This window comes from Candoia aspera, chromosome 1 (genome assembly GCF_035149785.1).
Source record: "Candoia aspera isolate rCanAsp1 chromosome 1, rCanAsp1.hap2, whole genome shotgun sequence".
Lineage (NCBI taxonomy): Eukaryota > Metazoa > Chordata > Lepidosauria > Squamata > Boidae > Candoia > Candoia aspera.
Genome location: NC_086153.1, coordinates 223808197 through 223834239, shown reverse-complemented (window position 1 = coordinate 223834239; position 26043 = coordinate 223808197). Strand labels below are relative to the sequence as shown.

General features: G+C 39.3%; 1 protein-coding gene across 12 annotated transcripts in view; it reads left to right on the top strand.

Annotated features, from left to right (window-relative positions):
• Positions 1–1784: 1784 nt before the first annotated feature.
• Positions 1785–26043, top strand: part of BIN1 (bridging integrator 1) — a 106835-nt gene continuing 82576 nt past the window's right edge. For 6 of the 12 annotated variants that reach the window (XM_063288820.1, XM_063288827.1, XM_063288823.1 and 3 more), the window contains exon 1: positions 1786–1986. In XM_063288820.1, the coding sequence (XP_063144890.1) occupies positions 1906–1986 (81 nt within the window). In that variant the 5' untranslated portion in view covers positions 1786–1905. Of the gene's footprint in view, positions 1987–26043 lie in introns of all 12 variants that reach the window. The other 6 variants (XM_063288824.1, XM_063288821.1, XM_063288828.1 and 3 more) reach the window with 3 other exon arrangements.

The window sequence follows — 26043 nt, the reverse complement described above, 5'->3', positions numbered from 1 at the left end:
ACCAGAACACAATAAAAAATAATGAATGGGCAGGATCTGGAACTGCCTATCTGGAGGAACCCAAGATCAATACATGTTTCCTTGAGATGAAATTTTTGCATTTCATTTCTGAGAGATTGTATTCAGTAAGACTGAGAAGCAGGGTTCTCTGTCTCTGCAAATGTAAAATGGCCTGGATTTCACCCACTTACCTGCTAAAAACCCTCACTGTGCTCATTGCGTTTTTTTCTGACTATACAGCCAGTTGGGTGTAGTGGTTAAGGCACCAGGCTAGAAACCAGGAGACTGTGAGTGCTAGTCCTGCCTTAGGCATGAAGCCAGCTGGGTGACCTTGGGCCAGTCACTCTCTCTCAGCCCTAGGAAGAAGGCAATGGCAAACCACTTCTGAAAAACCTTGTCAAGAAAACTGCAGGGACTTGTCCAGGCAGTCTCCAAGAATCAGACATGATTGAATGAATTAAAAAGAAAATACAGACTTACATGGGAGTTTAACTAGATGAAGTATAAGACTTACTGAGTAAACTTGCATAGGACTGGACTGCATGATTGACAAAAATAATGAAAAAGCAGCCCTCCAGATTTTCCAGGATGATGATTTTCCATAGTAGTGAATTTCACTAATGTTCTTCATTTCAAACTGAAATTAAACATTTGTACTTATTTTATGGGGAGCTGGGGGTGTTGATGACCGACAGGAAGCTCTGGCGTGGGCTGGTCCATGAAGTCACGAAGAGTCGGAAGAGACTAAATGAATAAACAACAACAACTTATTTTATAAGTACATTATTGTAATATATGTATACATTTTAAGAGTATGAATAATTAGGGAATATGCTGCAGCCAGTTGTTCGTTTTTTAAAAGCTAGATCAGAGCTTTTGAGGTGTAGAAGCTATGATGTGTAATTTCAGATTTTGTGAGAACTAGTGCTTAGGGTTAAATGACATTCTGTATTTTGTCAAACACTATATTTCAGGATCTGGTGCTGAAAACTGTTACTAGAGCTTGTCAAATAAAAGCTTTAAAGAAGTCCCTGATGTTTGCTGCCATCATCCTTTGCCTTCCGCTGTCCTTCCCATTTAGAACATTCTTGTGACAGATATTTGCCCCTGTATTTTGTTGGTTAAGTACCATACATTTTGACTACATCATAACTCTAGGTGATTGCCAGGAGTCAAAAATGACTTGATGGCACATAGTCAATCAACCAACCAACTGACATAACTCAAGATTTTTGTGATAATAATAAGTCTTTGGTTTTCGATAGGGGGCCCTGCCTATTCAGACCTCGTGTTCAGTCTGGGGTTCTCTTGGACTCACAGCTCCTGTTTGAAGAGCAGGTGGTAGCTGTGGCCAGGCGTGCTTTGCACGATTGTGTCTTGTGTGCCAGTTGCACCCTGTCCTGGACCCGGAAGCCCTGCTCATGGTTGTTCATGCCTTACTGTAGTCACTTCCCGACTGGACTGTTGCAACACACGATAGATAGATACAGAGATAGATAGATTCCTTAAATTCTTCTTAAAATTTAAGAATTTTTAAGATCTCTATTTTAAAAAAGCCTAATCATATGTCAATAGGTTTGTCAGTAGTCAGTCAGATCGTTGGAAAATTTTTAAATGATACCGGATCCTGATTCTCCGGTTGATTTTTTATCCCGTATCGACCATATCCCATTTCACAGACAGGAAGCTTCCTGCGCAGTCCTGCTCAAACTAGGGTGCTCTGTTCCTTTAAGACGCTGCCGTGCCTGTGTTGTACTGTCTCTTTAAAAGGCTGTATCCTCTTGGTCCTAAGCTTTTGAGAAGGGCTATGGCCATTGTTTCGGTCCTAGTCTTTCTTCCCTTCCTCTTAGTCTGATTAATTTTACCACCGTCGTACAGATTTTTTTTTAAAAAAAGGACGGCAAGATGGCTGAGATGGGCAAGGGAGTCACCGCAGGGAAAATAGCCAGCAACATGCAGAAGAAGCTGACCAGGGCCCAAGAGAAGGTAACGATGGGGCAGGCAGGGGCGAAAAATCCGGAAAAAATAACGGGGAAGGTTCTCGGAGGCTAATCCAACCCGAGCCTTTGCGGGGTCACTCCCTCACCCCCGAGCGAAAAAAAAATGGGGGGGGGGGTGCTGTTGCAATTGCTGTGATTAAGTGCTCTGTGAGAGAGGGGTGCAACGTAATGCACCATTCTCCAACCCCCCCGCCCCCCATATGCTTCCTTTCGTTGACATTGACAGCTCAGCCACGTTGTCTGTCTGTCTGCACGTTCCACCGCGTTATCCCCGTCTTTCCCGCGGGTGTTTTGCACTCGCTTTGCGGTCCTGGTGCTCGGCAGAGTGGGAAGGAGGAAATTTCCGTGGACGGAAAGCCCCTGCACCCGTGTTCGCAAAGCAAGCCGCCCCGACGGAGACTGGGGACTTCTCTCCAAATCAGTGTCGGGGAGGTTGCGACCAAATCGCAAGATGGAGGGGCCGGGAGCGTGATGGGAGTTGTAGTCTAACACATCTGGAAGGCACCAGGTTGGGGATATGAGGTGGATTTTGATGATTGCGATTACAGTATTGTCTTTTTCCGCCCCCTGTTAAATTCTCGGCAGAGGGGCGGAGCGGTGAAGGTTATTATAGGCACCCGCTTTTCTGCACGCTGTTGTATGGATCAAGAGATAATCCTGATCATCCGATCCCTCTTTTATTTTTTTAGCCCTGTTTTATTGCGCGCGGGGTCGGCAGCTGGGGAAGGCTCCGGCCCCCCTTCATCTTGGCTGCCGACAACCCCTGGCTGTGCCTCGCCTTTGGCGTCCAGCGCTCGGAGCGAGGCGAATCTTACGGAGAGAAGCCCGCGCGCTGCCTGAGGCAGGACAGCGACTATTTATGGCTGCTCCAGTCGAAGCGAGAGAATGAATGCGGGATCGTGTTTAGGACGGCGAGCTCAGCTACCGATTTTGGTCTAAATCTCAAACTAGTTAGCTGACGAGGCCTTGGCACGGGTTAGGAACGGGCTGGCCGGAGGAAAAAGGGCGTGTTTTGTGATTGGCCGCCGGTGTCGCCTCCAATACTTCCGAACTCTGCTTCTTGCACATGGGGCTGACCTGCAAGAGATCACCGATCTTTTGAGGGTTAAAAACGGATCGGCCGCGGCTAAAATTACGTCAGATGAAATGCGGGCGAGATTTCCCTTTCCCGTCCTCCTTCAGTAGAGGCGAGCTTGTCAGTCTCTTCCACCCCTCCCTCTCCTTCAAGGTAAAGAGGCTTCAGTTGCAAATTCTCCCTCGGGAATTTCGCCTGGAAGTGACTCTGGAGCGGCTTCTGCCGTAGGACTGCCGGCTCCACCCCCGGGGCTCTCTTCGCCCACACTAATCGCGTGTTAGTCCGGCTTCTCACGACCCTTCCTGGCTTTGAGACACGGGGACGGGGAAAGCTCCATTCCCTGTCCTTCTTAGGTGAAGGCTTTGACGCCTATGGGAAAAGCGAAGTATTCGGGGTGGCTGCCCGTAAAGCCGGCTCTTCTCTTCCCCCTCCGTTACCGTTTCTGCTTTTGGAGGTGCGGAGGTCAGGCCGCGAGAAGGGGCTTATTGTGAAAGGCGGCTTTCTGAAGAGGCTCTGCGGGGGCGGGCGAAGGTGGCTATGGGTGCCACCAGAAGCGCTCCTCCTGTGGCCGTGAAGAGGCTGTCTGCACAGGTCAGATGGAAGGACGGCAAACGTGCTGCATAACGCTTTGAAGAGGCGGAGAAATCGCTGCGCACAGTCCCGCGCTCTGTTTTGATCCGGATTGCTTGTTGTCTGTGGTTGAGTGGCAAGCTGTTTATTTTTCTGCTTCCTCGGATATGGCCGGAGACAGATGGTACTTCACCCCCCTCCCCCGACTCCCAGTAGCAGTAACAAGCTCCTAAACTGCCTTTCTTACACACCCTAGATTTTGCCCCTGTGGAAAGTAATTTAATACAGCATATTCAATAAGGGCAGAGTATGTATTTCACCACTGGAGCTCTCCCAGACCTTCAGGATTAATAAATGGGAGAATGTGATTTAATTCACCACCCTGCGTGTCTCTCTCTATGGCAGCCTTTCTCAGCTTTTTGACCCTGGAAGAACCTTTGAAATATTTTTCAGGCCTTGGGGAACCCCTGCACATTCAGGCTCAAATAATATGCCAGAAGTTACAAAATTATTATATTCGTTTCATGTGTAGGCCTGTATATATGTACTAACAGTGTTCTTAAACTGAAAATAAATAATGAAACTTACCTCTTTAATGTGAAGTTGCCCAAATTTGAAATAATTTTTTAAACAAATCATGATCTCCCAGGGAATCCCTAGTGACCTCTTTTGGAACCCTAGGGTTGCATGGAACCCTGGTTGAGAAACCTGGTCTATGGTACCAGCTGCTGCTGTATAGGCTAAGGACTGGGAGATCCATGTTCAAATGTGCAACTACAGTATCTGCAGAGTTCACTGGATGACTTGGAGCTATCTGTTTTTTGACTTCCCCAACTGCTGTGGTGAAGTGATAAACACTAAGCACTAATCCTGGAGTTGGTTGATCCTTATCCTGTTTTTGTTCCCAGTCATTTGACTGCCCTGGCAAAGCCTAATGGACACCTTGAAGCTGTCTCTGGATGGCAGAATAAGGGGCAGAATAAGGGGGCAGAATAAAGGGGGAAATCATTCCTTTAACACCTGCCTTGCATGGGTTGGGGATGAGATAAAGACAATATCATGGGGACATGGTAGAAAAAAGATATGACTGGGGTGTATTTGTGCAGTGTTTAGGTGCAGGGAGAAGAAAGGCCCTCTTCTCAGAGTAACTGGTTAAAAGTACAACAGAGGGAAGGCTCTTGTGCCCCACCAAGGAAAAAAAGTAAGATAATAGCTCTCTCTGTGAGCTATTGAGCAATGGAACAGCCTGCCTCCTGAAGTTGTGGGTACTCCATCATTGAAGGGTTTCAAGAAAAGACTGGATAGCCATTTGTCGAGAATGGTATGAGCATTCCTGCAGTGGGCAGGGGATTGGACTAGAAGACCTCTAGGGGTCCTTCCAACCTTGATTCTATGATCTAAAAATATATAATAGATAAACTATAATAGGTGAGGAGTTAAGTATTTGGATGCAGTTCTACATTTATATGACCCACAGGTTCAAGCACATCAGCCCCAGCGGAAGCGCATTTACAATGCTGAACACAGATGGTTCTTTAAATCACCTGGTCCAACTGGTTTGCAGCAGAAGCTGGCTGCAAGAAAACGTTGATTGGCTAGTGCCAATCAACCTTTTTCAATTGAAGATTGTCTTCATTCTTGTGCAGTGGGTAAGGATTTGGTTGCAAAAGCCAGATGAAGCTAATCAAAAGCAGGGATGGGGCAAAGGGAGGAAGCTAGCATAAGCTGGATCAAAAAAGGGCAGAAGATGTTCACTTCTTTCTTATTAAAAAGAATACTGAAGACTACAATTTATTATTTTATTTTTATCCCGCCTTTATTTATTTATTTAATAAATAACTCAAGGCAGTAATACTCCTTCCTCCTCCTATTTTCCTCACAACAGCAGCCCTGTGAGGTAAGTTAGGCTGAGAGAAAGTGACTGGCCCAAGGTCACCCAGCCGGCTTTCATGCCTCAGGCAGGACTAGAACTCACAGACTCCTGGTTTCTAGCCCAGCACCTTAACCACAAGACCAAACTGGCTATTCTTATACTATCTGTACGATACTATCTGTACACTAGTTTGGGGAATCCGAGGTAAGCTGGAGGCATTGATTTCTTAACTAAATCAATAGTCGCAGCCTGCATATTACTTTTTGCATCCTTATGCAGGATGTAAAGAGTGAAACACACACACAGTGGTTTCGTAGAATGGAGGCTGTAGTCTGAATGTAGAACTACTGAGTCATAACTGTTTCGGGTATTAATCTAGTGTGATTTTCTTTTCTTTTGGGTGTTCCATCACACCACCCCCATCCCCTAGGCACCAGTAATGTGTTCAGTGTGTGACCCTGCAAGGCTTCTTGGGGCCTGCTGAGGATGGCCAGTGTTTCCTTCCTGGAGGTTTTCCCTGGTCTGGGAAGGCGATAACAGGAACTTTCTTAATTTCACTGTGCAAATGTTCAGATGGTGAGGAACTGATTTCATCACTGGAGAAAGACCTTTGCCAAATTTCCATCCATGATTTCATGCCTCACTTCCATTCTCTGACTGCAATGGGGACAGGACTCCAAACATGGATGAAGAGAAAATGTATGTTCATAGGAATCTGGGGGAGGGAGGGGGGAGGGAGGGCCAGGGGGAAGTGGTGACACATGTGTCATGACCTCATTGTGCAAATGACATAAACCACATCATTTATGCAATGATATTGTGACATGCATTATATCATCATAGCTTGTGTTGGACTCCTATTTGTATATTTGGACTTTTGCAAGGGAGTGATCTGTGTAAGTGCTAATTGTCAAACAGTTGTCCTTGCAGATAGCTGGCAGTTCCAGCACACCTGCTTGTCCTGCAGAGGAGTTTTGCATATCCACCCTCAGCAGATGGGCTAATCCAGTATATGGGAAGCTAAATATTAGGAGAAAGGTTCTATTACTGCGTCTTCTAGTCCAAGATGATTAAACTGAACCGTGTTTCTAAATGAGGCAGGTCTATTTACAGCAGAAGTCTTTGCCTGTGTGGTGAGTTGCTCCACACTGCCCAAAGTCATTTTACCCTTAAAAAATATGGCACAACTCTACGATTGGTTTCTGGTGGTAGATAAATCACATAAACAAACAAATTTTACTGCTCCATTGCTGTTTTGCAGTAAATAGTCCTTAATTTGTCTCTTCTTCCTACCTTGAGAATAGAACTCGTTAGTTTAGCTAAGGGGTTGTTACCATCATTTAAACTTGAATCCTATATGTCTTTTTGATATGTCCCTTAGCCCCAACTCTGGACTGGGCTGCCTCTTCTCACACCCACAGAACTCTTCCCCTGCCTGCTTCCCGCAGTCTCCCACAAGTCTATACTTATAAACCCTCCATATATTGCTGAAGTACAGTTCCCTGTATCCTTTACCTTTGGAAAAGAGGGGTGGGCGGGACTTCTGGGAAATGTAATTTAACAACAGCTGGAGGGCCATAGATTGTCTGGCCCTATTGTCAGCAGTATAGGGGTGTTGGAAATTACAGTTACATTGTGAAAGGTATATACCAGGCATCTTGTATGGAAACAGTTAGGGTCTGGATGGTATAGAACAGGCTGAGGTTGAATCCTGGCAAGATGGATTGTTTGTACATCTGGTTGTCTGTCAGTTCTGGTGTTGTCTCTTGATAAGGTGATACTGCCCCTGAAAGAGCAGGTTCATGACTTGGGGGTCCTCCTGGACTCACAGCTAATGAGCTGGAGGTGCCTAATTCTGGCTGATGTGCCAATTGCAGCCCTACCTGGAGATTTTGCAACAGTGATGCATTCTCTCATCATTGTTCACTTGAACTACTGCAATGTGCTCTGCATGGAGCTGCCTTTGAAGATCACTCATAACCTTCAATTGGTCAGAAATATAGTGTCCCAGTTATTGGTTGCAATGATCACATTACTTTGGTACTTTGGGTCCTGCAATATCTTCCTCTGGCTTCTGGGTGAAATCCAAAGTGTTGGTTATTACCTATAAAACCCTATGTGGCCTGGCATGAAGATAGCTGCAGGATTGCCTTCTGCAGCCAGAATTAACCCACCCAACTTGTATGTCTTGGGAGAAACAGCTGGTGATTTCTTACTTTGCAGAGTAGTGGGGGCTGAAGTGTGCAGGTGTTGCTTTTCAGTGATGGTGCCTATGTTATGGAAATCAGGCTTGCTCCCATATTGTTAACTTTCTGAAAGTTAATTAAAATTGAAGTGTTTTGGAGGCTTTATGGAGACTCAGATGATGCCCTTGATCGATTGATTATTGGTAGTTTGATTATTATTACTGTTCTCATGGCTTATTGAATTGTTTTTATTTTGTACCCTGAATGTTTTAAAATGTAATGGCAGCAGTTATTTATGCTCTTACTTGTTGTAAACCACCAAGAGACTGGCTGATTGTGGTGGATATTAATTTAATAAAACCGACCAAATAAATATTTCAGAAGAAGACAACAGCAAACAATTTCCATTTTGTAGTGAAGAAAATGTGTTCACGCAGTTACTGGAAGTTGTGCTTGACTCAAGAGTATCTTTACTTTTTAAGTAATCTTATGTCCTCCAGATGTTTTGGACTACAATTACAGTCTCTGGCCATTGGTCATGCTGGCAGGGTCTGATGAAAGTTGATCCAAAACATCTGCTTTAAACTCTTTACTGTTTAAAGATTTATAGAGTCTTATTCTGGGACTCACCCTCCATAAAATATATTGCAAAGTAAGGAAATAATTTTATTATAGAAATACATTGTTGGCTTGCTTTTCAGAAGCTGAAATATTTAAGGATCAATCTGCAACTTGTTCACGGGGCTTAGATGGGGATCCCGCTGGTTCCTCACAAAGATATTACTTAGGTTCATACCTATTTAATGTGAATAATGCCTTAGCACTAGTTACTTCTACACCATAACCTAGTGTCTTCTAGACTGATTGGGATCCCATTGGTATTGCTGGCTGGGATTTCTGGAAGATGTAGTCCTAGTACATATGGAGACACCAGACTGGGGAAGGCTACTTTAGATTATGAACAAGTCCTTGGAATGCTGTCACTGGTTATTGTGAAATGATTTTGTAAAAGTTTTAAGAACTTTGCTTTTGGCAAGCTTTCCACAAAAACAAAGTTAAAGATGTATTTGTGCATTTTCCCCTTTTCAGCCTGTAGAGAATTCAGATACAGGGCTGCCTACCTAACTAAGGGGTAATTGAGCCTGATGTACAATTTTCTATATATCTTTACAGGTTAAGATAATGGACCTAGGATAAAACATAAATATTCCAGGTGTGCTTTTAGGATAATGGTGTTCAAACATTATTATTGTTAAAGAACATACCAATTAAATCACCTGCAAGGAATTCTGTATGCATCTACTTTGGATATTGTCATAGATATCTGCAGCAAACAGATTACATCAAAATTGTGACATTTGGAGGTATATGTGATATCATGATGCATACTCTGCTCTTGCATACTTGCTTGCTGATGTCTGATGCTTCTTTTTTCACTTGTCCCTGCTATGGATGCCAGTTGATACTGCAGAGTTCTAGTGCATGTTGCACAGCAGAGGAAGGCAGAATATAACACAGGGTTTTCTGAATATTTCTTGCTGAATAGGAATGCACAGGAACAGTTATAGGGCCTTTTGTGTGCTGTTACATCATCTGAGACTGGACTTTGAAGATGCAATATATATCCCAACAAGTTCAAGTCTAGCGATTGAGGGAGGGTGAAGAATTTTTGTCTACCATGCTTATCTCCTTAAAAAGGAACTCCAATTTCCATCTGTGCACAGTTTGAAAACCACAGCTATAGGAGCGTTTGGGCTTTCCATAACATTGTAAAGTTCACGAAAAAACTGTGGACTTAATTCTGAAAGATGATTGTATTAAACAGAAATTTGAAATAAATAAATTATAATGTGGTCTTGAAATGGGATAATGAAGTCATCTAGTGTAGTTCACAGTAACTACGTCAAAATTACTGACAGGTGGTTGAATTTTTTAGTCATCTGTGTAACAGATGCTGGAGATTTCTGCTATATTTATCCAGAAGGCAAATGTTCATTTCTGTAATTCATAGATGGTCAGTCAGGAGTCTTGTGGGAACCCAAGGCTGCTTGGAATGGATGCCTGTAATTTGGTGGCAATGAGATATATGAAATGGTGAGAGATGGAATATAAAAAATGGTATTTGATATTACAAATTGAATCTCTTGCTCCTGATTTCATGCTTTGGTTCCAGAGCGTAAAGGAAAGACGCCTGTGAGAGTTGAAGGATCTCCTGGAACAGTGTGGGATGAGAGGGAATGGACAGGTTTGCAGTAAGATAAAAAAAACCCCACACCTTCTTCAGATGAGAGCATTTACTGAGTCTCTCGGTACCTTCCAGAAAGGGATTCCTTCTGTGCATAAACAGTCAATCCTGAATTCGGTGTCTGGGTATTTGTGATCCTCTTGAAAAAAGCAAGACATGAAGTAAATAGTGGTTGGGTGTAGTGCAACAGTTCCTCATAAATTCTTACAGTTCTGCCTTATATCAAATCAGACTATTGGTCTATCTGCCATTATAATCTACAGCAGCTTTACCCAACCTTTAGATATGCTAGACTTTTGAGAATGCCGTTTGACAACTAGAATTCCCAGCCAGTATTGCCATCAGTATAAGAATTCAGGGAATTATAGTTTAACACACTTGGAGGGCATCAAATTGGGAAGACTGATATAGTCTGTACATATTTGGTATACAGCAAGAATCTGATGGATGAAGCTAATTTGGATATATGACTTTTATATCTGAAGTGTCTTTTTTCTATTTGCCAGTCATATGTTATTTTAAAAAAGGCTATTGATGATCTCTCACCTTTATTTATTTATTTATTTATTTATTGAATTTTATCACTGCCCATCCCCCCCCAAAGAGGGACTCTGGGCAGTTTACAAAAAACAAAATTTAAAATTCAATACCGTTATAAAACAATAAATATAACTATAATTATAAATATAAGTAAAAGATATAAAATATGATAGGATCCAGATGGCTAAGATTGTATCTCAGTTAGTGAGTATAAAGGGCCATAAGTTGGTTAAGCTTTAAGTTGGTTTTGTACCTCCCAAGGAAATTCTTGACTGACTTTGAATAGTCTCGTGTTCTATTTCATGATGTTATATTACAGTAAATTTTGTGTCTGCTCAGAATAACTATTGGTGTCCTGAATTAATGTTACCACAAATTAGCAGTCTCAGGCAGAAGTTTTTTTCTGCCACATAATAGATAGGTTTGGTCCTTATATTGACATTACATTTAGTTTTTTTTCTTGGTGTTGTTTATCAGTTAGGTTAGTGCAACTTTATTTAAAATCTTTGTGCAAGAGTCTTCTGAAATTTGTGTTGGATGTGTAAAACCAAATGTGTACATAAATGCTTTCTTTTACACTTAATTGCAAGTCAATATTTTTGGTATGGAATAGTGTTTTTATAAGATAATGGAATTTGCATATAGAACTGCTTTTTCCAGACCCATTAGAGTGAAGGAAATAATAGGTTCGGCATTATCATATGCTTCCACCTCTGAATATGTTTATTCATGCTGGAAGGTGTGGGTAGCACTAGTAACCCATATTTTGGAAGGCACAAGGTTCCCTCTGCATGTATGAAGTAACATTTTTTTCATTTTGTAAGTGAGGGTTCCATGGATACTGTAAGAAATAAACCGTACAACATTACTATGTTTGGAGGAGCTGTCTAATAATGATTTCATTATTCTTATATTTTCATATTACCTTTAAAAGTTGAGAGGAATAAACAGTGAATAAAACCTGTTCCACTTAAAGACATCATAAGGACTTTTTAAAAAAAAACAGTGATCTATCTGGAACAAAGTCTTTTTCTTCCTATCACTTCTCATGATAGTGTCTCTTGCACAATTGCCGTAACGTCTGTCGCACTTTCTCCAGATATTTGCCTCTTAAAAAAAAACTTTGTGCTAGCACAGTGTTTCTCAAGCTCGGCAATTTGAAGATGTGCAGACGTCAACTCCCAGAATTCCCTAGCCAGTACACTGGCTGGGGAATTCTGGGAGTTGGCGTCCGCACATCTTCAAGTTGTCGAGCTTCAGAAACACTGTGCTAGATGATTCAGTAGATTTAGTTTTGCACCTGTGAAAGATTTTGTTTTCTGCAGAGAACTCTGAGCATGATGGGATGGGATGAGATGGGGTGAGAATCTAGGTCTGTTCAACTTTTTTTTTTTAGTTCCAGAGGGACTAATAGAAGAATGCTGTCATCTGTATCATTCTGTGGAATTCTAGAAAGATTAGTAATGAGCAGGGCTAAACCTGCCTTGAGGCAGAAACCTGTCTTAGGCATTAGGCAGTGGCGGTCACGCTAGCTCTTTCTATCTGTTGAAAGAAGTTTGGGTACCACATGGTCTGGCCTATGTTCCCTAAATTAGCCTGCTGGGGTCCTGTTTGGTGAAAGCACCATGCCTTTCTCAGCGTAGAAGTTTTGAATAAAATCAGTTGATTATAGGAAGGCATTCTGCCTCTCAGTTGATGAATCATTAGCCTTATTTTCAAAAGAGAAGTTGGGGCTTCTGTTACTACAATAATTTATAAAACAAGAAAATGGTCCTTCTGTCTCTCTTAAGAGAAAAATTGAGCTGAATTGCACATCCACCCACTGCTCTGATTTGTATTGCTCTTTGTAAGGCATCAACTCTAGCAACTAAATGTGTGGAATTAAGAATTTTAACAATTCACAGGACTTGGTCTGAATCAGGAAGCAGAAGAATAATTGAATACTGTTTTATAGCTCAGTATCATGATTCAGAAAAGTGTATGGTCAGAGCAGAAGCCATTTATCAAATACAGAATTACACTTTATATAAGAGAAGAGCAAGAAATAAATTGCCAGCTGTATGTAGGGATTTTGGATATACTAAAATAGTCCATGGTGATGTCAGTAGAGCAAAGGGAATTGAAAGTTCAAGTGGGCTGCTTATTGTACAAAAACAAGGGGAGGAATTGTTAATCTTATCTCAAATCTTCAAAAAACGTCATTGTTAAGGGAGGATATGTTTTATATGCTGGTTTCTATTTGTTTGCTATGATATATAAGTGAATTATAATATTTTACTTAATATATAAGTGAAAATGGAGCCAGAAGTGTTTACAGAAGAGAATAGCAAGAAAGAAATGTATTTAATGAGTTTTGGCAATAGAAACATGTCCTTAACTGGGAAAAATGATTTCTCCCCCTCAAATATATTGCCTTTGTGATATTTTTATAACTGGACCACTCAGGAAAAAAAGAGGAAGATTTCCAACTTCAGAAATGTTTATAATCTATGAGTTTAATGCTGTAGTGATTGAGTTTTCTTTCTAGCTGCCATTTGCTATCCTGATGCAAAACCGAGAGACTGATAGAAACTGGCCTTCCTGCACAAAAGTGGGGAGCAGCCTGTTAAATAGGGTAAGAAAGAGAAACAGGTGCAGAAGAATATTTATTTATTTATTTATTGTATTTATATGGCTGCCCATCTCATGTGATGTGACACTGGGCGGCATACAAATATAGTATTATTTATTTGATTTGATTTAGGTACTGCCCTGGGCTTGCTCTTAAAATACAGAGGTCACAGGAAGTATTTCCTTATTTATTTATTTGATTTGCACCTGGCACAACAGAAGACTCTCAGAGATTCATAGCACATAAAAAAGCATCAATGTTATTAAAGAATGATCAAATTATCAAATAAAAAGGCAAGTTTAGCCTATCCAAGTGGTTACTAGTAAGATGTGATCCTGCAAAGGGTCTGTGAAATAACCCACTTTTTAACAGCTCACAATGTGGGAGTCAACTGAGTCTCTGGGAGAATGTTCCATGGTGCTGGCACCCCCCCTTTTCTTCAAGTTGTTGGATTCTAGTGAGTTTGCCTAATCAGTTTCATTCTACCTTTTTGAGTGAAGCCTGACAGGGAGGTATGTAAAATAAGCGTTTTGAATTCTGTCCCATTCTGTTACTCAGAACAGATTCCTGGGATCAGAATTATTTAATTTTTATTATAAATATTTTGTATCTGAATCTGGGTAATGAATCTTTTATGAGTTCTAATAAATAACAAAATAGTTCCCACAAGTCTGAAGATAGACCACCTTCATGTAGAAAGAGATCTGACGTACTGCATCCTGGTCATGCACTTGCATCTTGTTTTCATAATCCTATTGAGACTTTTAATCTAAAGATTCCAGAACCTTTGGTTGCCTGAGGATATAGCAGTCTCTTAACCGATGTCATGTGTTACGTTACTCTTTATGCCTGAACTTTGTCTCTAGGCTGCATTCTCAACAGTGCAGATCTAAGCTCCAGAGTCATTGTATGTAGATGATCCTTCTTAGATGTCCTTCCTAGTTGTGTCCAGAAACCATGAATTATAAATGTGTCCAAAGAAATGGCAAATATTAAATAAATTTGTGTATGTATGTGTGTGTGTGTGTATACAAATATATTGTGTATACAGTATACGTACACACAGAAATATTTATATAAATACATTGCACTTACTCTTTCTGTATATTGTATTTTGTGTAATTATTTGTCACCTTTCCCTTTTGTTTCTTATCTTTGTATAACTCTTTGCAGTTATTTTGTTCGTAGTTACAAATATCTAAACTTTTAAAAAAAAATTACTATTTATATGCAAGTTGACTCTTGCTATTTTCTAATAGTGAGATTTTTAGTGGCTTAGCTTTCAATAGAATTAACATTAGAACTCTATCAGAACCTCACTTTAGTATTCAAAAAAATCAGAGTTCTTTTTTGGAAATTATCGGTAGTAGTCAATATTTTTTGTTTGTTTGTGTTGGTAAAGTGCTGTTTCATTTTTAATTGATGAATTTTATTGTTTATTGTTGTATTTTAAAGATAACCATAGCTATTGGAATGGGGTGATATATATACACAATCGTTATATCTTGACAGTGAATTATTACAGTCAGCAAAGTATCTCAAGTACACTAATTTTAGAACTATAAAAGTCTTAGAGTTCTGTAGCTTGCAGATATTTAACACAACAATAATCTGATTGTGATCCCTATTTATTTATGTATTTTAGAATTTTATAAGGCCACCCATGTCTCTAAAGACTCTGGGTGGTGTACAGTAGAATATAATTAAAACAACAGCAAAAACCCCACCCAAACTCCAGGAGAAAAGCAATCATTAGAAGACAGACACACTGCCTACTCTTCTGAACACAGCCATGGTGGGGGCCAGACGTATTTCGAGGGGGATGGTGTTTCAGTGGGCAAGTGCTGCAGCAGGGAAGGGATACTTCCTAGATCCCATCAGGTGACACTGCTTAATGGATGGGACTTGGAGCACGCCAAATCTGCCTGATAGTCCAGGCCAGGCAGAAGCCACAGAAGACAGATGGTCCTTTAATTAACCAGCTCCTGTGCCATGAAGGGCTTGGCACAGGATAGGCAATCGGCACCTTGAATTGCATTCAGAAGCCTATTGGTAATCTCTCTATACAGTAAGATTTGGTAAAAAGGACTGTCAATGGAAAATGTGAATTTGGGTCATGGGAAACCTAGACTTCAGTATTAGTTTACAATGAGCAAATCAGATTACAATGGGTCAACAACATCTCTTTTTGAATGCCATGGAGAAGTGAGTTGCTATTGAGTATAGAAGAAAATAAAATAAATGAAGAAATCTCTTCAGACCAGCAAAAAATAATTTCAGAGAGAGAGTTGCTAGAAATGACACCACATGCTTTGACTTCTCCTGAGAAAAATGGATTTAAAGGCAGAACACTCATTATTTTTAAAATCTGTTCCCAATAAATATGTTTGAAGATATTAAACTGAACAAGCATTTGGATAATATTCCTATAAAACTAATGAACTTTAAAAAAAGTCAAACAGGGAGCAGTTGGAGCCCACAAAGCAGGACTATTTAATAACAATACACTTGACAATTCTGAAACAACCTGCTCCTTCTCTCTTACTGTATTTACCACATTGCTGTGTTTGCTCAAATATAAGGCACATATTTTAAATACTGTGGATAGTATGTTCATTGTCATGAACACTGCCTCACATAAAGGAACTTCAGTGCAGATCCTGTCTTCTTTTCTTACATGCTATAAAACAGGTATGTACTTAACATTAAAAAAATCCATTTAAGTTTTAAATTAAAGTAGTGACACCTAGACTGACCATTCTTTTTTGGAAAAAAACATGTCAGAAAATAGATGAGCTGTTAACAAATTAATATTGCTCTGTTTCTTTTAAGGCTTATCATGAATCTTAAGAGCTGTGGTGAAACAAAAATATTTTTTTATTCCTTATATTTGAAGATGCTCTCAGTTCTTCCTGGGCTTCACAGCTCAATGGAACATAATAACATCTGTTATTGAGAATACAGTGCTGAAGTTCTCTGTGGCAGCTTAATGTTAACCCTACAGTATTCTGCAGAACTGTCCATGAAGGAGAAACAGTGCTGATTCCCTCCTATTGTCCTGTCTTTACTTTATATTTTTGGCAAATTTGGAAGACTTTTCCCCCCTTAGAAATGTTGTTAATGTTAATTGCTAGAGTTGGAATTTTGATTTTAAGCTGAGAACCCTAATGCACATGTTTTTATATGCACAGTAGGCACACCTAGGTCTTTCCCCATCCTTGAATTGGCAGAAAATTATACCAGAATGAACTGGTATAATTGTTGATCCCTGTCCAGCCCCTATATGTTTCTTCTAACTTGCTGCTGAAAGTTGATGCCCTGTTTTAGAAGTACTAGGCATGACAGTCAAAGTGGTTGACTGGTTCCTTGGGCTTTTCTGCTCTGTATCTTCTGTACATCGCCCGCCAGAGAACAAACCCTCACCAATTATAACACTGCAGCAGGAATGGGGCAAGCCTGGTGGCAGAACTTTATCCATCTTCTCTTGACCCCTTTCTATGCTGCTGCTACTGCTCTTTCCCCCACCCCATTGTATAGGTGAATAAAGTTAAGATCAAAAAATTGGAGCCATGAAGGGAGTTGAGTCATAATGAGCATTTTTATTGAGAATCTCTCTCCTCTTCCTTTCTTTTCTTGTATATGGAATAAATGCTGACTTCCAGATTCTCTGTGTTCTGGTCAGGACGGAGCGGGCGAGAGGGTTGGTCCCATCGTCCCACTCTTTTGCTGTTACAGCCTGGAGCAAAAGTGGTAAGGTCCATAGAGTTAAAGCGCTTTCTTTACCGGACTGCAGAACACAGCATTTTAGTGCTATTACTGTACACAGTTCTGACAGACCACCAAGAGGGGGCTGCTATGTCCTATCTTCTAAAGAAACAGCAGAATGGTAGCAGATGAACCTGAGAAGGGAACAGAGAAGGGAGGATGTGTCTACGTCAGCCTGAAATGGCTAATGAATGTCATTCAGATCCCACCAGGTCACTTGACGTTGCCTCTGATGTAATGGATGGCAGAGCGTAACAGATTTTACGCATCTTGTGGTTACCTTTGGTTGATATCAGCCTAAGGGAGGAAACACTACTTTTACACCAGTACAGCAGAGGACGTAGGCAACATCATGAAGACACTGCAGGAAAAAGATGCATGTTTGTACTTTGGTTATGTGCAAGAAGAGAAAGGCCCATTACCTGCAGTTTCATACTTAACTGAGAAAATTCATTCTAAATAATTGCATATCATAAGATACCCTATTCTACCCTCTGTGCATTGCTGTAACTGTGGGACAGACTGTTGCTGAGTAAATGAATGCATCACATGGAATCTTCAGAAGTGAATAATATTAGGGTGGAGAACGCTCATACAAAGCTGTTGATGAAAAGCAACAGCCCTGATTCATCTATGAAATATTTTAAAGGAGAGAGGACTGAAATTTTGTCAGTAATAAGACAGTTATTCAAAGGACCTTGAGATGGTTGAGAAAAGGTCTCCATGACCAGGAATTTAAAAGGAAAATATTATGTAATTTAAAAACAGTACAGTAAAATGCAGCAATCTAAAAGTGCAACTGTACAAAAACCAGTGCAATAGAAATATAAATGTAAATGCCAAAGCCAATTTTAAATAAATACAGTAAAATAAAATTTAAATAATCCAAATAATAAATGAGGAATTAGAACCATCAACTTTTCTCTATCCATTACATGTATGATTTTATGTGCCTCTATTACATCTTTCCTTTTTCTTCAAGCTAAAAAATCCTAATGTCTGTGATATTTCCATTTTTTTGTGGTTGCTCTTTCTTTTTTTTTAAATATATATAATTTTTATTAAAAAAGTTTTTCCACAGAGTAAAAACAATACAAATTTTAAGTTAAATATAAGAGAAATAGAGAAAAGTAATAAAAAATTAAAAAGAAATAAAAACAGAAAAGAGATAGAGAAGAAGGAAAATGAAAAAAAGAATAATAAAGAAGTGGTTTCCAATCTTCTTAACAGCAGTTATAAGTACATTTATATTTTACCCTTCTTCTCTAAAGTTACATCAAAATTACCTTCTTACCATAATCTACTCTTTCTAATCATCAAATCCATAAATCACCAGTTCATTTTTTTCTTTTTTAAACAAAAAATCCACTCACTAATAATAATTGATCCTTCTCTAAGCAAACACGCTTGGCTATCTCTGCTAGTTCCATCATCTTCACCAACTATTCCTCCGTTGAGGGTATTTCAGAATCTTTCCATTTTTGTGCAAGTAGTTGTCTCGCAGCAGTGATCATATATAAAATAACCTTCCATGGCTTTTTTCTAGTTGTATGTCTGTGCACACAACTAGACTTTTATGTCTTTGCTCTAACCTTCTAATACTTTTCTTTACCTTTTCTTGCATCTTCTGCAACTTTACAATATCCTTTTTATAATGTGGTAACCTGAATTATACATAGTATCTTAAGCTGAGCTCACCTTAGAGCTATACAAGGGCAGCATTATATTTTATTTTTATATATGTTAGATTTATATCACATTTTCCTTCAGGAGCTCAGTGCTCTTTCCTGCTATTTTTCCCACAACAGTAAGGTTCAGCTGAGAGAGGATGAGTGTCCCAAAGTCAGCCAGTGAGTTTCTGTGTCTGAGAGTGGACTTTAACTTGGGTCTCAGCTCCTAGCCCAATACCTCAACCACTACAACACTCTAATTCTCAGTTTTATATCAATAGATTTATCCAAATTTTCTTTCCTAATGATTCCAAGTATGGAGTTTGACTTCTTATGCTTTACAACTCAGTATTTTAATGCTTTTTATTTTTTTCCATCCCCGTGGAATGTTGGAATGAAATTATGTAAAGGGGTATGGGATTCTGTCAATCTGTCCAGCTCTCTGTTTGCCAGCACAGTAACGCTCTGAAAACTGAACAGAATGGGACCATATATTAATATGGTTAATATTAATATTAATTAATAAATATATTAATTGTGTGGGGGAAGAAGCCAGCTAAAGACACACTGAGTTTGAGAAAGACATGCTAGATCTGTCTTCTGTGGAGAAGAGTCCTGAAAAACTTCTACAGTGCATCCCTATGGGAGAGACAGTGGCTTGGAATATTGCCATCATGCCTCTTTCCTGGTCATGTGTCACACAGCACAGCATGTACAGCCCACGCTGTCCTTCCTAGTGCATACATAGTCATAAACACATATAAACGCAACATGACAGGAGAGCAGAAAAATGTACACACACAGGTACTAAACTTCATTACCCAGAAAAAAATAGTGGTGCTTCCTATAGCCCCTGCTGGTAAAGGGATTGGAAAGAATTCCAGAATCCATGTTCTGCATGCTTTTGCTACCTTGTTTTAAACAGTCATGTGGGGTTGACATTTTCATTGAGCTGTCTAATATAACTTCAGGATCCCTTTCCTGATCACTCATTGCCAGCTGAATTCCCATTAATGTATATATGCGAAGCTTGGACATTTGGTGCCAATGTGTATCACTTTGCACTTGCTTAGAGTGAACTGTATTGTACATTTTAAGGCCAAGTTGCCTACTTTGGAAAAATCCTTTTAGAGCAGTTCAGAATCTCTTTGATTTGACTCCTGGAAAAATGTGGTAGCATCAACAAATTCTACTCACTTTGTTGATGCTCAACTTTAAGTCCAGATTGTTTGTAAATGAATTAAACACATGGGATCCAACACTGTGTGGAACCCCACTTAACATTGCTCTGCAATATGAAAATATTCCATTCCATTTCTACTTTCTGCTTCTGTACTTTAGTTTGGAGTTGACTGAGGGTCACTCCTGTTCTGCCTAGACTCTTATTTTCTGTTCCAATTCTGCCTCTTTGCACTTGTGACTATCTCACTCTGAAGCTCTGAAGAATCAAACAGGATTATGTGTATATATAATTTGCAAAGAGATAAAGGATTTAATGGACTGTTCTTCTTCCCCTAAAAGCAGGGATGTGGAGTCTGTGCAAGCTGCACTATTTTTTGCTTGTAGTGCTCTTGCTAGGGTTACAGCTAGCTATAGATAGTGTTTCACTAAGCCATGTTAAATGCTACCCAAATGCCAGAGACTTACAATGTTGTGGAGTTACAGGGCATGGAATGTGACATTGATGCAAGCTGAATTAAATGATGCTATTTTGGCCCCGTTGGTTAAAACGGTTAATATTCTAGTTTCCTGATTATCTGTGGAGTTGGCTTCAGCTTCTGAAAACCTTTGAAAGCCTGAATAGGATATATGTTGGGGATAACTTTTTCTTCCAAGTTTGCTACTGGATCTTACCCTATTTTGAATTAATGATTATTATTTCATATTGGTCCTTGCTTTGAACCTTTGTCCTTCTAAAGCTTCATTAGATATAATGGTTGTTAATTGTTAATAAATATGTAACTATAAATAGAATCAAGCTTGAAGTAGGAGTCCTCCTTCTATTAAGCAGCCTGACATGGATAAAATAAGCAAGTGAAGATTTCCTGGGAAAGAGAAACATAGGAGGAAGTGGGAGAAATTTGGAACATTGGAATGGGAGAGTATCCAAAACTCCTCTCATTTGCTAAATTTGTAGGTATTAGGATGTTAACTAAAGATGTCCCACCAGGATGGTCATCATGCACAACAGACACAAGGCATACTTCTGTGCTGCAAAAGTCTGGATGACTACAATATGGCAGCAAAGAATTAGAGATAATTATTACTTTGCTGTCATCTAATGTCCTTTGGATTTTTGCAACTGGGCCTGGTAATCAAAATGCCATTCGTTGAAACAGTTTCAGAAGGTGGCAGAACAGTTATGAAAATACACTTACAAATCCCTTCCTTACCCTCTGAATACACTGGACAGACCACCTATTTAAATACCAGATTATGGATCACCATTTCATTAAGGTCTTGATGTCTGATCTCAGTCTTTTACATTTCTCCTCTATTTTCTTTTCCTTGGTTGTCTTGTCTTCTTTGTAAACCTGAGGACAGAGTCTGCCTCATTTTCTTTAAACTGATGTAAAACGATTTGGAAGTTAGTAACTGTCTAAAAAATTGGATAAAATTACAATTAATAATAAAATGTCTGCAGGCTGGGTGTCCACTGTCCACACTGCTGGAAATGGAATACTGAAATAAATACCAATTTCTTCAGATTTTTTTTTAAATATAAATTTTATAGAATTAAAAAAGTGTGATTGATAACTATTTGCAACAAACATATGTAGGAACTATTATAGAAAAAAACTACATTGTTAAAACAACTAAGTAAAGCTAATTAAATAAAAAAGAAAAAAAGAAAAAAGAATATAAAAATTTTAAAAAGAAAGAAAAATTCAACCAAAAATTCCAATAATGATGATAATAATAATAATAATAATACAGAGCAGTTAAACTTTCATTATTTCATTACTTGTCTTTAGTATAAAACTTCAGTATGTGTATACAAAGCATTACAAATACACTTTAAATAATAAATTAAACCTAGACATATGGAATTCTATGGTCTGATCTTGTCTCTCCATCAAATAAAGCTGAGAATTGGCAGATTCCATTAAGCCAAAGTTTAGAATCTGGTACACAAACTTCCTTCCAGGAATACTTGATAACTTTTGTAATAGTCTAGGCATGTTATAATCAAAGTTGTTCATAAATTGACAAATTCCAGATGTTCAGAATATAATTTAGCCACACATTAATATTGTTAGAGCTTAAGTTCCTTCCAAAAACTTTTCTTACCTCAGAAAAGTAATATTTTCTTCCACTGCAGTTCAGTGATTCATATATAGTAAATTTTTGCATATTTTTTAAACCATGGGATGCTAAGAAATTATATATTAAACACTGAATCCCTGACCTGTGTTAATCTGTTTCATTTATGTTTGTTAAGCACTTCTGCGGAGTCTAATCATGTGGCACAAACCCAGTGCATACGGTTAACCAGATCTATATATATCCAGGCACCATAATAATAGTGGGAAGATATATGGTCAATTATTTCAAATATAGTAATTGTCTACATCATCAGACTTGCAAGACTGATATCAGCCCTTCAAGGTAGACCAGTCTAGGAAACCAAAGTCAAGCAGGCAAATGCTACTTTTATTTTAAGGTTATAATAACAGAATCTTGCAAGTCTGAATGTGCTTCCCCCCTCCCTCCCTTTATCTTTGTGAGAACTAAGGAGGGTCTTGTCTGGAATGCTTTCACAGATTACAGTTCTGCACTGGACTCAGATTTCTTTTATCTGACTGTTGTCTTGGTAGTGGCTCTTGCTCCTGTTCCTCAAGGCCATTCCTTCTACCCATTATCAACAGTTGGATAAGATATTGCAGTTCCTGATGCTATTAAATAAATACAATATCTAGATCAAATACTTTGTGGCATCTATATGAAGCCAAGCCATGAATCATGTTTTACAAACTACAAAGGGTGGGCTTATACAACATACTAAGGCAAAACCAAATAGGCCCCACTTTAGCTTAGTGGGATGTGTAAACCTAGTCATTGTGTCCTGGTTGAATGGATGCAAGAATTATATTACTCATCCCATTGTAATCACTTAGTGCTATCTTAAAGACATCACAATCATCTTTATACTGTATATGTGACAATTGCTGTATTATCTTAGGGCATTTTCTCTGTTCAGGAGAATTAGATGTGGGAATGGTATGGGATACCTATGCATTGGACCAGGTCTGAATGTGGCACAAGGGGAAGCTGGCCAACAATTCTGCTATTGGGCTAAAAAGTTATGAGGACTCAGCTGCATATCAGAACATAATAGATGCTAAACCAAATTATTTATTAATTAAGTAACCCTTATATAAAGTGTTGTTCAGATTTGTCTTTATGGGAAAATATTAACCTATGACTTGAGGTACGTAACTTCTGCCTTCTGAGATGTTGAACAAAAGGCCTGCTCAGTAGAACAAAAGTTCAGATTTGGGTTGCCAAGTGAAACAGGGGAGATAACTGACTTATTTTTCTGAGAGAATTAAGGTTTTTGTCATAAGACCAAATATTTATCCTGATGAGTATTATTTATTATTATTTAAATTTATTATAGCTGCCCAACTCCAATGGACTCTGGGTAGCATATAAAATGGAAAAAAAAATCCATAAATAGATAAAACCTAAAACCACATAGACAGCCTGGACTAAAACAATTTTAAAATGATACAAATCAAACAAAACAAACAGGGATCTCAAAAATATCGTAATACATTAACCTCAGACCTGGTTTTAAGAGCTTTCGAGAACACTGGAACACTGGAACACTAATTCTGGCCTGAGATAATAGAAGGAACAGCATAGCATGGGGCAGAAAGCTATCCCAGAATCATAGAGTTGGAAGGGGCCATTCAGCCCAATCTGTTGCTTGGTGGATGAATCCAAATTATAGCATCTTTGACAGATGGTTACCTAGCCTCTGCTTAAATCCATCCAGCAAAGAAGAATCAGTAGTGTTCTATGTTCTGCTGTTAATCTTAGGAACACTTCCTAAAATTCAACTGGAATCTGCTTTTCTGTAACTTAAATCCATTATTTTCTCTCTTGAACTCTGAAATAATAGAGCTTGACCCTACCTAGATTCCATTTTAAGGGAAATCTCCCACAACAGGTTAATCTTCTGTAGGTTTTATACTTACTGCTTGACAGTCTTACTAGTCTTCTACGTGTCATTTGAAAAATGGTATCATATCATATCATATCATATCATATCATATCATATCATATCATATCATATCATATCATATCATATCATGTCATTTAGTTTTCTCAAGGCTAAACATGCCCAGTCCTTCACTCTCTCTTTATAGGACTTAGTTTCTAGTTTCTGATCATGCTTCTTGCCATTCTCTCAATCTGTTCCAGTGTAAAGTCCCACAAAGTTGACAACTAGAAGGACAAACTACATGGATTGCAAAATGGCATCTTTAATGCTACTCTGGGGTAAAAACATAATCTTGAAAACTGTAAGAGACAACTCGCAACAGGCTTAGGGTGAATTAATTAAGGTGGCATCTCTGGAACATTTCCTTCCCACAGCTCTTACATCTTGGCTGTGTTACCTTTTCTCATCTGAAGTGCACTCTTCCTTCTCTGCTTTGAGGCTGGATCTCTCACATCCAGTTTCTCTGAAACCTTCTCGATGTGTGGTTCCCAGAAGTCAACACAGTACATGAGGAACTGGATTACTTTCTGTAATTAGCACCAGCATTTCTTATAGGTCATTTTTCTCTTTGTGAACCTGCATTCAGTACCTTATGGTGTGATATGGTATGGAATATAGAAATATTTTCTTCTCTATTATGTCTCAGTTCACATACTTCCCCCCTTCTTAATGGCCTCCTATAGCACCAACGTGATGGCAGAATATTTAGTGAATTGCAAGTTCAGTTTATCTCAGATGTCAGGCTGGTAGGATGGGATTTAGTTACTTTTAATGGAGATACACATGCTGCATGTAACTCTGCTCCTGTCACCTTCTTAAAGTTTAATTAGAGATAAGGATGCTAGACAGATCTTATGATTCTTTTTCAGGTTTTATCACAAATTGACTGGCATGTAAGATGAATGATTGAATGAATATCTTTATTATGGTCTTTGACCAGCCTTTACAATAAAAGAAAATAGTTTAATCCAACAATTCATTGTCAGGAAAAAGGAAAACAATAAAACAATGAAACAATATGTCTAATTAAAAGGTTTGTGGAATTGTATACCTTGATAAAAATATTTGGCCACCTGGTATGTGAGTGTAGAGTCAGCATCCCTTAAAAAGAAATAAATATAAAATCTGTCAGTATCACCCTCTAATTGGGGAGATCAGAGCACGTCTTGGGGCATCGTAAAAAGGACCCCGTAGGAGGACATGTGCAAGGGTTTCTACGTCCCTGGATCCACAAGGGAAAAGTCTCTGTGAATAAAGAGTCCCATGACTTCCCAGTGCTGAAGGGAGGGCATCAAAGCAGGCTCTGGAAATGGCCCATCTACAGTATATTTGCTTAAAGAGAGATTGTATAGATACCCTGCAGAAGGGGGTTTGCAGCTATCTAGAATCTGACCATAGAATTTGGGAGCACTGGTAATATCATTTGGGCGATCAATATCCCTAATTCTTTCTTTTACTATTGATTTGGCCTTCTCCAGGGTTAATTGGCCTAAATATTCAGGAGCGAGGACAAGACTGCAAAAGTTATTTTGTTCAAGTATGGTGCCAGTGAGATTGGTAGCTGTCTGACAACAGCAGAGGTATCAGGCCTGTAGGTCGAACATGGTTTTGAGTCCTGAAGTTAGAATCCTGATCCAAGCCTGAGCCTTAATACTTGGCACGTTAGCTTCAAGCCTCAAAACTGCATTGAGGGTGCATTTTGGGGTACCAAACAAAGACCTAAGGAAATTTGATTGGATAGTTTCATAAACCCTTAGGTCTGTGTATGGGCCAAGTTTTATTCCATATAGTAGTTGGGCAACTGTTGTGGCCATGAACAGTTTAATTGCTGCTGGGATATTAATTTGCCCCCTGTTGCCTGTAAAATTTTATTATTGCTTGTGAGCTCTTTTGGGCAGTAGGAGTGGCATAATTTACCTGGGCTGTTAATTTCCTAGAGGCCTGAAATACTATACCCAGGTATTTAAAACTTTTAACTTGTTCTAATTGGGAATGTTACATTTGAAATGATAATTGGCCCTAAAACTATGCATGATAGCTCCTTTCTAGGTGCACAGGAACTGTGGGGCTAGTTGGCTGCTCTGGGCAACAGCATTTCCCTTTTGGCAGCTGGTTTCTGTTGCTTTCCAAATGCAGTGTTTCGTGAGTCCTCCTTCCCTCCCCCTTTGTTGGCTGTTAATAGGCATCTTCTCTGCACAGAGGGCTGACGTGCGCACATACGTTGCTCCTCCGTGTATTCAGGGTAGATTCAGGCTGGTCACTTGCATCATGAGTGACC